We start from the raw sequence: 12,821 nt of genomic DNA on the forward strand, positions 1-12,821 counted from the left end.
AAACCTTTTTTGGGCCTGCATGTTTCAGGAAGCCTTCCCTTAACATGGGAATGGAAGCTGAACTCTCCACTGGAGGCACCTCCTCCGATGAGGAAGGGAGGGCTAGAAGGGGGAGGAGACCAGGAGTGCACATTCAGCCTCCAGGGGAGCCACCTTTGGGAGGACAGATGCAGGCAAAGGGGTGCAGGGCCAAGAGGTAGTCCAAGGCAGGAGGGGCCGCAGAAGATGCCGCTATCCTGTTGCCAGGGTACACAGGCAGTGAAGCAGCTACCTCAATTTGTCTGACTCCCAGGTGCACTGCATCTCTTCACCGCCCTCTTAGGGTGACCTCAACATGGGCAATATCTGCTGGCCCACCCAGCCAAGGACACATGCTGTCAATGATTCAATGCAGTCACTGCAATCAGACTTGGAGGGAGGGGGAGGGCACCAGGAGGAGCTCACCTTCTGGGCTAAGTGACCAATGCCGACATGGTACTCACCCTTCCCGAGCACAACAGGATGTTGAAGCGCTTGTGACACTGGACCCAGGGACGCCGCACTATGTTGCGGGAACTCACCACCTGTGCCACCTCTTCCCAGGCACGTTTGGTCATGTTGTGGGGGGGGGGTCCTCCTCCTGTCCTGGGGTACCAGGACCTCCTGCCATGCTGCCACCTCCTTGAGCGCAGCAAGGCAATCATCGGAAAAATAAGGGCCACAGTGCGCCCCTACCCTACCCTCCTGCCTGGCCTGCACACCAGCAGCGTTCTGGGAAGCCCTTCCACTGGCCAGATTCACAGCTTTGGAAAGGCTGCAGCAGGCTTTTAAAACAGGCCTGAGTCACCATTGGACCCGATGGCCATTGCAGTCCCACTGTCGCCCACCACTCCCGCTGTCCTAGGAAGCTGCGATTCATGCTGGGTGGGCCTCAATCGGCCCGCCAGTGTTAAATGGTGATATGGACCCGATCACGGGCGGCGAGTGAGTCCATGCCGCCTGCACCTGCTCCAGCTCTGCCCTCCCACCAGCCAGAAGATTTAGCCTTAGCAGCAGGAGTAGGCCATTCGGCCCTTCAAGCCTGCTTCGCCATTCAGTATGATCATGGCTGATCCTCTGTCTCAACACCATATTCCTGCTTTCTCTCCATACTCCTTGATGCCCCTAATATCCAAAAAAAATATTAATTTCTTTCTTGAATATACTCAGTTACCCTGCCTCCATCGTCTTCTGTGGTAGAGAATTCCACAGGTTGACCACCCTCTGAGTGAAGGAGATTTTCCTCATCTCAGTCCTAAATGGCCTGCCCCATATCCTGAGACTTTGGCCCCTGGTTCTAGACTCCACAACCAGGGAAACATTCTCCCTGCATCTCGTCTGTCTAGCCCTGTTACAATTTTATAAGTTTCATTCAGATCCCCTCTCATTCTTCTGAACTCTAATGAATACAGGCTCAGTTGAACCAATCTCTCCTCATACCACAGTCCTGCCTTCCCCTTCGCTGCATTCCCGCTGTGGCAAGTATATCCTTCCTTAGGTAAGGAGACCAAAACTGCATACTCCGGATGTGGTCTCACCAAGGCCTTGTTTAACTGCAGTAAGATATCCTTCTGAACTCAAATCCTTTTGCAATGAAGGCCAACATACCATTTACCTTCCTAATTGTTTGCTGCATCTGCCTGTTTACTTTCATTGACTGGTGTACAAGGACATCCAGATCCCTTTGTACATCTACATTTCCCAATATACCACCATTTAAATAATGCTCTGCCTTTCTGTTTTTCTCTCTGAAGTGTATAACTTAACATTTATCCATGTTATACTGCGTTTGCCATGTGTTTGCCCACACACACAACTTGTCTAAATTGCCCTGAAGCCTCCTTGCATCCTCCTCACAACTAACAGCCCCGCCCACTTTTGTGATGTCTGCAAGGTTTGCAGAATGTTTCAGATCCTTAAGCTTTGGGACCAATTTGGAGGGGGTGCGGTGGGTGGGGAATGGGTGCGCGGTTTTGGAGGACCACCTGTAGAAGATAGATGGGTTGCACCTGAATAGGACTGGGACCAATGTTCTTTCTGAGAGGGTCACTAATACTGTTGGAAAAATGAAAATAATTTAACAGGGGGAGAAGAAGAAAGAGGCAGCAATGAGATCAGAGGATCGAGATAGAAATAGCAGTTAAATTAGAAACATCTCAAATTGTAGGGACAAGTTCGAGGAAAACATCAAAAGAGATGAAGGAGAAATTAGATTATATGTAAGTCAATGTCCATAGTGTAATTAAAGGTTGGTGAAGGCAAGGCACAATTTGTCACATGGGATAATGACATGGTTTCATTCATAGGGACATGACTCAAACAAGGCCAATAACAGATTCTCAGTATTCCTGGTTACCATGTATTCAGGAAGGAAAAGGGGGAGTGTGTGTGGCTATTAAGGACAGTGTTATAGTTCTAAATGGAAAGGACTATACGAAATGGTTCTGGGACTGAATTCATTTGGCTTGTGTTAAGGAATGGAGGGGAAACTGTTACATTGATGGGAGATCCTTTTATAAAATTCCAAACAGCCTGAAGGTGATAGATGAGTAAATTTCAAATTTCTTCAGAAGAAGTCATATGGACTCAAAATGTTAACTCTTGTTTCTCTGTCTACAGATGCTGCCAGATCTGCTGAGCTTTTCCAGCATTTTCTGTTTTTGTTCCAGATTCCTAGCATCCACTTTTATCTTAGAGCAAATTTCAAAGTTTTATAGCAAAAATAGAATTATAAATTAGGAGATTTTAATTACCCTAATATAGACTAGGAAAAACATAATGCTAAGAGTAGAGAAGGAAAGAACTGTCCCAATTGTAAAGGAAAACTTCCTCTGTTAACATGTATCCCGGCCAACAAGAAAGGAAGCAGTTTTTGATCTGTTTCTAGGAAATGAATAAGGGCAAACATGGAATGAGTTACAGCAGGAGAACATCTAGCTGATAGTGACCTCGACATAATTAAGTTCATAGTAATTATGCAGAGACCAGAGATCAGAAAATACTAATGATAAAAATGAACAATTGGGGAAGAGCTAATTTCAGTAATTTTAAGAGCACAGGTAGATTGGAAAAGGCTATTCCAGTGAAAAGCAGTAACGCAGTAATAGAAGGCATTCAGGGAAGAGTGTGCTCAGGCACAAACCAGGCATATTCCACTGAAGGAAAAAGTTAGAACCTACAAAACTAATGTGCCTTGGATGCCAAAGGAAATAAAATCTAAAATCAAGCAGGAAAACTGTCAGGAGCAACATTCAGTTCAATAACCAGGTAGATTGTGGAGAGTACAGGAAGGAACTGAAAAGGTTGGTACAGGTGACAGAGTGATTAGCTGGCAACATTAAATTGTATCCTAAAAAATTCTATAAACATATGAAGTGTAAATGTTTTTCCAGGGAAAAAATTGTGCTTATCAAGAACACAAAAGGAAATGTTCATGTAGAGGCATAGAACGTGGCAAAAATGTTAAATAAATACGTTCCATCAGTCTTCTCAAAGGAAGCAGATGATGTACAGGTTACATGAAAAAAGAGGGAATTTATGGACAGAAATAGAGATGTACTAAAAAGATTAGCATTACCTAAAGTTGGCAAGTCACCTGATCCAGATGAATGCATCCTAGGTTGCTGAAAAAAGCAAAGGCAGAAATATGAGAGGTATTGGTCAATCTTTCATCCTCTTTGGATAGAGCAGTAGTGTGAGAGGACTGGAGGGTTGTGCATGTAATGCTGACACTCAGAAAGGTGAGAGGAAACTGTGGGCCAGTTAGCCTGACATCAGTGGTGGGGGATTACTGGAAACCATTATCAGGGACAAAATAAACTTTCATTTGGAAGATTGTGAATTAATCAAGGAGTGCCAGCATAGATTTATTTAAGGAAAATTGTGTTTGACAACTCATTTCAGTTTGAGGTAGCCAAGGAGGTTGATAGTGCGCTAGGTGTTTGACAATAAGGAGTTTGGGAAAACATTCAACAAAATACCATACAGCAGGCTAGTTAAGATGGAAGCCGTTGGAATTAAGCAGAAAAGTGGTAGGATGGGTGCTTATTGACAGGAAGCAGAGGCAGGTCGTAGATTTCAATTTTTTTAGGTTGGCAAGGGGTGTGTGATAGTGTTTCCCAAGCTCAGTTTGAACCCATTACACTTGTCAAAATTTCTAAATGACCCAGTGTTCACAAAGAGGGGAGGCAATGACTTAGTAGTAGTGTCACTGGACTAGTAATCCAGTGGCCAAGGCTAATGCCCTGGGGACGTGACAACTGGTGGAATTTAAACTGAATAAATACATCTGGAATGAAAACTAGCATCAGTAATGGTGAGCATGAAACCATTGTCGATTGTCATAAAAACCTATCTGGTTCACTCATGCTCTTCAGGGAAAGAAATCTGCTGTCCTTAACTTGTTTGACCTACATGTGACTCCAGACCCACAGCAATGTAGTTGACTCTTAACTGCCCTATGAAATAGCCTAGCAAGCCTCTACAAAATCTGAAAAGAATGAAATCAGACAGACACCTGGCATCAAAGTCAAAAAGGAGTGAAGCCAGCATCAACCTTGGCACCAGAGATCACCACAGCACACCCAGCTTGGATGACCCTGTAAAGTTCTCCTTGCTGACATCTGAGGTGGGGTTGAGGGTGGGGGTGGGGGGGGGGGGGGTGGGGGTGGGTTGGGTGGGGGGGTGCGGTGCTAAGTTTGGGAGAGCTGTCTCAGTGACTAGTCAAGCAACAGTCTGTCACAGTCATACTCCTGGAATCATATCCTACACACATCGATCACCATCCCTGGGTATGTCCTCAGTCCCACCAGCAGGACAGACCCACCAGAGGTGCTGGCACAGTGCTGTACAGTCAGGAGGTAGTTGTCCTGGGAGTCCTCAACATTCTGAATTCCAGCAGGTCAAACATGGGCAAGGAAGCCTCCTGCTGATTACCACCTAGAGTTGCCCCACCACCATCCCTCCCATCTGCAGAGGAATCAGTACTTCTCCATGTTGAACACCAATTGGAAGAAACACCAATGGGAGGGTGGTAAGGGAAATGAGTGCATTCTGGGTGGGGACTTCAAAGCCCATAACCAAGATTGGCTCGGTAGCACCATCACTGACCGAGCTGGCCAAGCCCTAAAAAACATGGCTGACCAAGGGTGACCAAGACTGGAAACTAAATACTCAAGGGTACTGAATATTTAGGATGGACAGGCAAAAAGGAAAAGGAGCTGTTAGTTAAGGATGAAATCAGTGCAATAGTGAGAGAGGATATTGGCTCAGAAAATCTAGATGTAGACTCAGTTTGGAGGTGCAGCAAGCACCAAGAAGGCAAATGGTATGTTGGCCTTCATTGAGAGAGGACTTGAGTACAGGAGCAAGGATGTCTTACTGCTGCTGTACAGGGCCCTGGTAAGACCGCACCTGAGTGCAGTTTTGGTCTCCTTACGTAAGAAGGGATATCCTTGCTTTAGAGGGAGTGCAGCAAAGGTTCACCAGATTGATTCCTGAGATGGCAGGATTGTCGTATGAGGAGAAATTGGGCAGACTAGGCCTGAATTCACTGGAGTTTAGAAGAATGAGAGAAGATCTCATTGAAACATATAAAATTCTGACAGGAACAGAAAATACTGGAAAAAACTCAGCAGGTCTAATAGCATCTGTGGAGCGAAAAAAACAGTTAACATTTCGAGTCCTAATAACTTATTTAGAGCTAAAGAGTAAAAATGTAATGAAATTTATACTGTTTAAGGGGGGTGGAGCAGGTGAAGCTGGATAGGAGGCCAGTGATAGGTGAAGGCAAAGGAGAGGTTGCCAGACATGTCATGGACAAAAAGACAAAGGGGTGTTAATGATAGTGATACTGGCTAAAGGAGCTGCTGATGGTGGCATTAAGGTTAGAAAGCAGCATGTGATAGTAGCAGGACAAGGGTAAGCACTCTGAGAAGAACAACATGAACAAGTGACAGATGGCCCTTGCAGGGGTGGAGTGGGGGGAAGGGACGGTGGTGGGAAATATGATAGAAAATAGGATAAAAGGTGGGGATAAAACAATGAATAAAAATAAATAAAAATAAGTGGATAAAAAATAAAAATTAAAAAATTAAAAAATAATTAAAAAATGAAAACGAGAAAAGGAAATAAAAGGGGGTGAGGATGGGGGAGAGAGTTCATGATCTGAAGTCTTTGAACTCAATGTTAAGTCCGGAAGACATGTCAGAAGCGCGGTTTTGGAAAGTGGCATCATTAGAATAGATGCGACGGAGGCGAAGGAACTGAGAGAATGGGATGGAGTCCTTACAGGAATTGGGGTGTGAGGAGCTATAGTCAAGGTAGCTGTGGGAGTCGGTGGGCATGTAATGAATATTGATAGACAGTCTATCACCAGAAATTGAGACAGAGAGATCAAGGAAGGGAAGGGAAGTGTCAGAGATGGGCCAAGTGAAGGCGATGCATCTGTCCATGACAGTATTGGTGTAAGTGACCACTTCACTGTTCTTGTGGAGACAAAGTCTTGTCTTCACATTGAGTGTACTGTCTATTAAATTGTGTGGCACTACCACTGTGCTAAATAGCATAGGTTTCGAACAGATCTTGCAACTCAAAACTGGACGTCTAAGAGGCCATGTGGACCATCAACAGCAGCAGAATTGTATTCAACCACAATATGTAACGTCATTACACGGCATATACTCCATTCTATCTTTAACAAGCCAGGGGATCAACCCTGGTTCAACGAAGAATGCAGGAGGTCATGCCAGGAGCAGCACCAGGCATACCCAGCGACGAGGTTTCAACCTAGCGAATCTACAACACAGGCCTGTTTTTGTGCCAAACAACGGAAGCAGCATGTGATAGACAAAGCTAAGCAATTCCATAACCAACAGATCAGATCTAAGCTCGGCAGTCCCGTCACATAAACAACTAACTGGAGGAGGCTCGACAAAGATTTCCACCCTCAATGATGGGGGAGCCCAGCATATCAGTGCAAAAGATAAGGCTGAAGCATTTGCAACCATTTTCAGCCAGCAGTGCTGAGTGGATGATCCATCTCAGCCTCCTCCTGAGGTCCCCAGCAATGCAAATACCAGTCTTCAGCCAAATCAGTACACTCCACGTGATATCAAGGAATGGCTGAAGGCATTGAATACCCCAAAGGTTATGGGCCCTGACAACATTCCAACAATAGGACTGAAGATTTATGCTCCAGAACTAACTGCATCCCTAGCCAAGCTGTTCCAGTATAGCTACAGCACCAGCAACCACCCGACAATGTGGAAAATTGCCCAGATGTGTCCTGTACACAAAAAGCAGGACAAATCTGAACTGGTCAATTATTACCCCATCAGTCCACTCTCAATCATCAGTAAAATGATAGCACTGTCGACAACGCATTCTATCTAGTGGCACTTGGCAGTTACTCAGCAATGCCCTGATCACTGATGCTCAGTTTTGGGTTCCACCAGTGACACTCAGTTCCTGTCCTCTTTACAGCTTTGCTCCAAACATGGACAAAAGGCCTGAACTTTTGAATGTTGAGAGTGACTGCTCTTGACATCAAGGCAGCATTTGACCGTATGTGGCATCATGGAGCGCTGGCAAACTTGAAGCCTATGGGAATCAGAGGAAAACTCTTCACTGGTTGGAGTCATACCTAGCACAAAGGAAGATGATTTTGGTTGTTGGAGATCAATTATCTAAATCCAGACATCGCTGCAGGAGCTCCTCCGGGTAGTGTCTTCGGCCCAACCATCTTCAGCTGCTTCATCAATGACCTTCCTTCCATCATATGATCAGAAATGGGGATGTTCACTGATGATTGCACAATGCTCAGCACCATTCGAGATTCCTTGGATACTGAACAGTCAGTGTCCATATGTAGCAAGACCTGGACAACATTCAGGCTTGCGTTGATAAGTGGCAAGTAATATTTGTGCCACACAAGTGCCAGGCAATGACATCTCCAACGAGAGAATCCAACCATCTGCCTGTAACATTCAATAGCACAACCATCGCTGAAGCCCCCACTACCAACATCCTGGGGGTTACCATTGACCAGAAACTGAACTGGACTAGCCATATAAATACTGCGGCTATAAGAGCAGATCAGAAGCTGGGAACTCTATATTGAGTAATTCACCTCCTGACTCCCCAAAGCCGGTCCATCATTTATAAGGCACAAGTCAGGAGTGCAATGGAATACTCCTCACTTGCCTGGATGAGTGCAACTCCAACAACACTCAAGAAGCTCAGCACCATTCAGGACAAAGCAGCCTGTTTGATTAGAACCCCATTCACCAGTTTACCCATTCACACCCTCCTCGACTGAGCGACACAGCGGCAGCAGTGTGCATCATATACGAGATGCATTGCAGAAACTTGTCAAGCCTCCTTCAACAGCACCATTTAACCCGTGACCTCTACCATCTAGATGGACAAAGGCAGCAGATACATGGAAACACTGCCACCTGCAGTGCCACCCACCATCCTGACTTGGAAATATATCACTGTTCCTTCACTGTCGCCAGATCAAAGTCCTGGAACTCCCTTCCTAATAGCACTGTGAGGATACCTACACCACATGGACAGCAGCTGTTCAAGAAGGAAGTTCACCACCACCTTCTCGATGGCAAATAGGGATGGGCAATAAATGCTGGTCCTGCCTAGATCATATAATTTCTCCTCATAAATGTGATGTATGAAGCCCTGGTAACATATTGTCAACTATCTTTTCTAAGGTGTGGTGCCCATAACTGTATGCAGTGCTCTAGGTGTGGTCTAACACAGGCTTTGTATAGCTTTGGCAAATGTTCCTCCAAGGATCTGAAAGCTTATGAATTTGGAAAACTGATGGAAGCATGTTGGCCACTGTCTGCATGGAACTGGCATTTACATAGTTTAGATGTGTGATGTATCAGATAAACCCCAAAACCAGATAAAGGCAGCATTCTACTGTAAGGAGTGTTTTTATAAATATACCTTCACAACATGTAAAGTATATCCTTGATAACTTGTGTATGATGATTAATATGGAATTAAAATATGACGCAACTGCTCTTATGTAATTCCCTAATGGAATTACATAGAAACCGGACATTTGGTTTAATCAACCTTTGTTGGTGTTTATACAAGCCTGTTCCCACCCTACTCCATCTAATCCTGTTAGTATAATCTCATAAAGCATGCCTTCGGAACATCCTTCTATTCCTTTCTTTTATCTACTTATCTATCTGCCTAGTTGTAATTCTTCCTAGATTTGCCAGCAGCAGATTCGTTGTTGTGAATAATTGTTTGCAAATATGTCTCTGTACAAATAAAATGAAAAACTGTATGTGAGCTATGATGATGAGAATATTCTCAGAATTCTTTTTCTTTGTAATTTTCCTTGTTTTATTATTACATATTTAAGAAGCAGGAAGTGATCAGATGATTGGTAACATTGATGAACTGTGAGCTCCAAGTATGGATCAACAAGCAACTAAAGAATCAGCCCACTCCTGGCCAGTATGCCGGTCGCTTTTTAGGCTGTTGATACTGATGGCGTTGCTGATGATAATTCTGTACTTTTATCACACAAAGGTTTGTAGAATGATAAAAAAGCTTGTTCATAATGAACTGAGATGTTAAGCAAGACTTGGAGCAGCAGAATTTAAAAATGTGATGTGTGTATGTATGCTGACTGTGTGCTGTAAAAAAGAAAGCAACAGTTTGTGGGGTGGGTGGAGGAGTTCATAATTCATATCAAATTTCTCTTGCTTTCCAACTTTCACGTCTCATTTTCTTCCTTTTTCTTCTCTCCTGATGCCATTGTCACTCCTGAGCAGTTGCTATCCTCTAGTACCTTGCTCAAATAATTGTTATTCATGTTTGAGACTTGACAAATATTGACTAGCTATGCAAATAATGATTACTGCAGATAAAATTATGTGTCTGCAGCTGATCTGCAAACATCTAGCAAATCGATAGCAATAGAATTGGAGACACCGGCTGGTCAGTGTTTTCCTTCCTGAACCCACATGTGCTGAGGCTCATTGAATCATTCATAATGCTGCCTGGACGAGATCAGTTCACTCAACACCAACCAAATTTTGAACTTGGAGCCTTCCTGATCGGCACAGTTTGGGAACATTAGGGAAAGAAATTCTGTATTAGCTTCAACTTGCCCACAGAAATGTGGAGATGTGAAACTTCCATCTGTTGGCCTGTCAGTGATCTCATCCCAAATCAAGGGGACAGGATAGTTTACATAAATATGGCAGGTGTCATCATCTATAGTGACCCAGCAGAGGCACATGCCCCTCACACAAGCAGCAAATCTTGGAGGCACTCTACAAGGGAGGTGGGGGGGGGTAGAGCAGGAGGCTTAGATTAGACTGAAGAGAGATCAAGTTTTTTTAGTTTCAATGAGCCATTTCCGAATTGCAGCCAATTCTTTTCGCATTAGTTACAAATTGTCATTGCAATTTTAGGTTCCTCTTTGGCACACATTTTGCCATAAACAAAAGGTGAGGGCAGGCAAACTTGGTGCTCATTAAGACAAAGGCAGCAGAATTTTGGATGACCTCAAATTAATGGAATCACAGAATGACAGAATGGTTACAACAGAAGGAGGTAATTTAGCCCTTTGTTTCTGTGCTGGCTCTCCGAAGGTGCAATTCACCTCATGCCACTACCCCACAGTCTCTCCATAATCCTGCACTTCCTTCCTTTTCAGATAATTATCCAATTCCCTCTTTAATGCCCCGATTGACTCTGCCTCCACCACACTCTCAATCAGTACATTCCAGATGCTAACTACTCGCTGCATGAAAATTTTCCTCATTCCATTGCCAATGGGAACAATGTTTCCCTATCTATTCTGTCCAGACTCCTCATGATTTTGAATACCTTTATCAAATCTTCTCTCAACCTTCTCTTCTCCAAGGAAAACAGTCCCAAGGAAAACAGTCCCAGTTTCTCCCATCTATCTGAGTTCATCATTCCTGGAACCATTCTTGTGAATCTTCTGCACTCTCTCCAATGCTTTCACATTCTTCCTAAATTGCGGCGCCCAGAATTTGACGCAGTATTTCAGTTGAGGCTGAACCAGTGTTCAATGTTTGCTTTTATACTCTAAGCCCCTATTAATAAAGCCAGGACAAGGGGAGGCTGGCAGAATGATGCGGGAAGGCGTTGGCTTGCATGTGTCTGATGTTTTTCCAACACCATGCTATTTTGCCATTGGTGGGAAAGGTGATTGACGGGCTGCCAACCCAGAGCCATGTCTAAGTGGCTAAAGGTCTCTTGCCACTGCCGCTTGCGATGGGGGGGTGGTGGGGGAGGAATCTTTGGGGGCTCCTCCTTTTTGGCCACTCTTGGTCTAAGAGGGGACTCCTGGTGGCAATGGCCACCACCATGGCAACAGTATTGCCTGCCCTCAACCACCAAACATCCCCACCCCCAACTCCCCACTTGCTGGGGTGGGCTGGCTGACTGGTCCCAGCATCCCTGACCCCAGTTCTCAGTTACTGGACTTTAATGGCACAAAGCCAATGAAGAGCCATCCTCCTGAGGTGTTCCCTCAGCAATGACCAGCCCTAGCAGTGACACTGCTGGTCCTCTGGGCCATCAGTTCTTTGGGGTGGGCCATTGTCCTTAATGGGACAGCTACCCTGGTGGCAGGTATGTAATTGTCTGTTGCAGGAAAAATGCAATCCTGAGTCCTGCTGCCTACTGAAGGGAGGTCAACTACCTCCAGCTTTTGACCTGGGCAGTGGGACTCCTACCATCTCTGCAGAATTCCGTAACATGTTCAGAATGCTCAATTCAACTGTTTTCTAGAGTTATTTGAATAGAACAACTTCTTAAGACCAGTTTTCTGCCGCGTAGCTCTGGCTTCTACGTTTCCTCAAATCTGACACCCAGATTTACCTGAACCAGGGGGCTGAATTTTTGCATGGGCCTCCGGACTTCGGTGTCAGAATCAAATAAGGGTCCAAGTACCCCACTTACCGGGAGCAAGATTGACACTGTGATGGTCCTGGAGCTGACCTCCTGATTGGCTGCATCTAAGTTCACTGACCAATTAAGGATGGCAGGATAGCCTTGGTGCTGTGAGCACCAATCAGAGGGGTACAATATGCAGGGTAAGTCTCTGTAATTAAAAGCTGGTTAGTGTATAAAGTCTAGGCTCCTGTTCTATCCTTAAGCAGCTGATTATTCAACTTCTATTAAGGTGATCCTGTTGATAGAGGAGAATTGGGGATGAGATTGGGAAATGTAGTCCATGTGGCCAAGATTCCTGATGACCACAACCAAGAGGGAGCATTGGCTGAGGAATATGTAAATTAGTTGAGCTAATTCGTGTTGTTTGCCTCTCTCTTCAACAGCTTTAGCTCCATTTACATTGCTGCTTTTCTGGTTTCTGGTTCCATATGGTCCTTCATCTCATCCATCATTTTAACTAGGGCTGTTCCCCAAGGTCCACAAGTAGAATTATTCCAGAAAATCAACATTTCAACTTGTTCCTGTTCTACTGCTTTAGTCTGCTTAGTTCTTGACTCAATCTTTTTCCCCTTATGCAGCCCCCAATCACTGGGAAAAAACCTGTGATTTTTGCTAATTTATTCTGTCACTTGATAATTTCAGGTTCTCTGATCCTAATCTTCTCCTTCTCACTGTGAACATCAATGCTTATATGCCTACACCTTCACTATGGGACAATCTCTGGTGTCTGTTCCAAACAAAGTGTACTCATGACAGGTGTCAGGTAGAAAATACAATTGAGAACCAAGAGGAATACAGAAGATTCAGAGGGGAGGTAAAAAAGCATATTA

At 44.6% G+C, this 12,821-nt stretch overlaps 1 protein-coding gene across 1 annotated transcript in view; it reads left to right on the forward strand.

The window, feature by feature from the left end:
- Nucleotides 1–9,484: 9,484 nt before the first annotated feature.
- The window catches only part of LOC121290889 (NXPE family member 3-like), a 45,769-nt gene continuing 42,432 nt past the window's right edge, over nucleotides 9,485–12,821 (forward strand). The window contains exon 1 of the mRNA XM_041211917.1: nucleotides 9,485–9,585. Coding sequence (XP_041067851.1) covers nucleotides 9,544–9,585 — 42 coding nt within the window. The 5' untranslated portion in view covers nucleotides 9,485–9,543. The remainder of the gene's footprint in view (nucleotides 9,586–12,821) is intronic.

Source organism: Carcharodon carcharias, chromosome 18 (assembly GCF_017639515.1).
Source record: "Carcharodon carcharias isolate sCarCar2 chromosome 18, sCarCar2.pri, whole genome shotgun sequence".
Lineage (NCBI taxonomy): Eukaryota > Metazoa > Chordata > Chondrichthyes > Lamniformes > Lamnidae > Carcharodon > Carcharodon carcharias.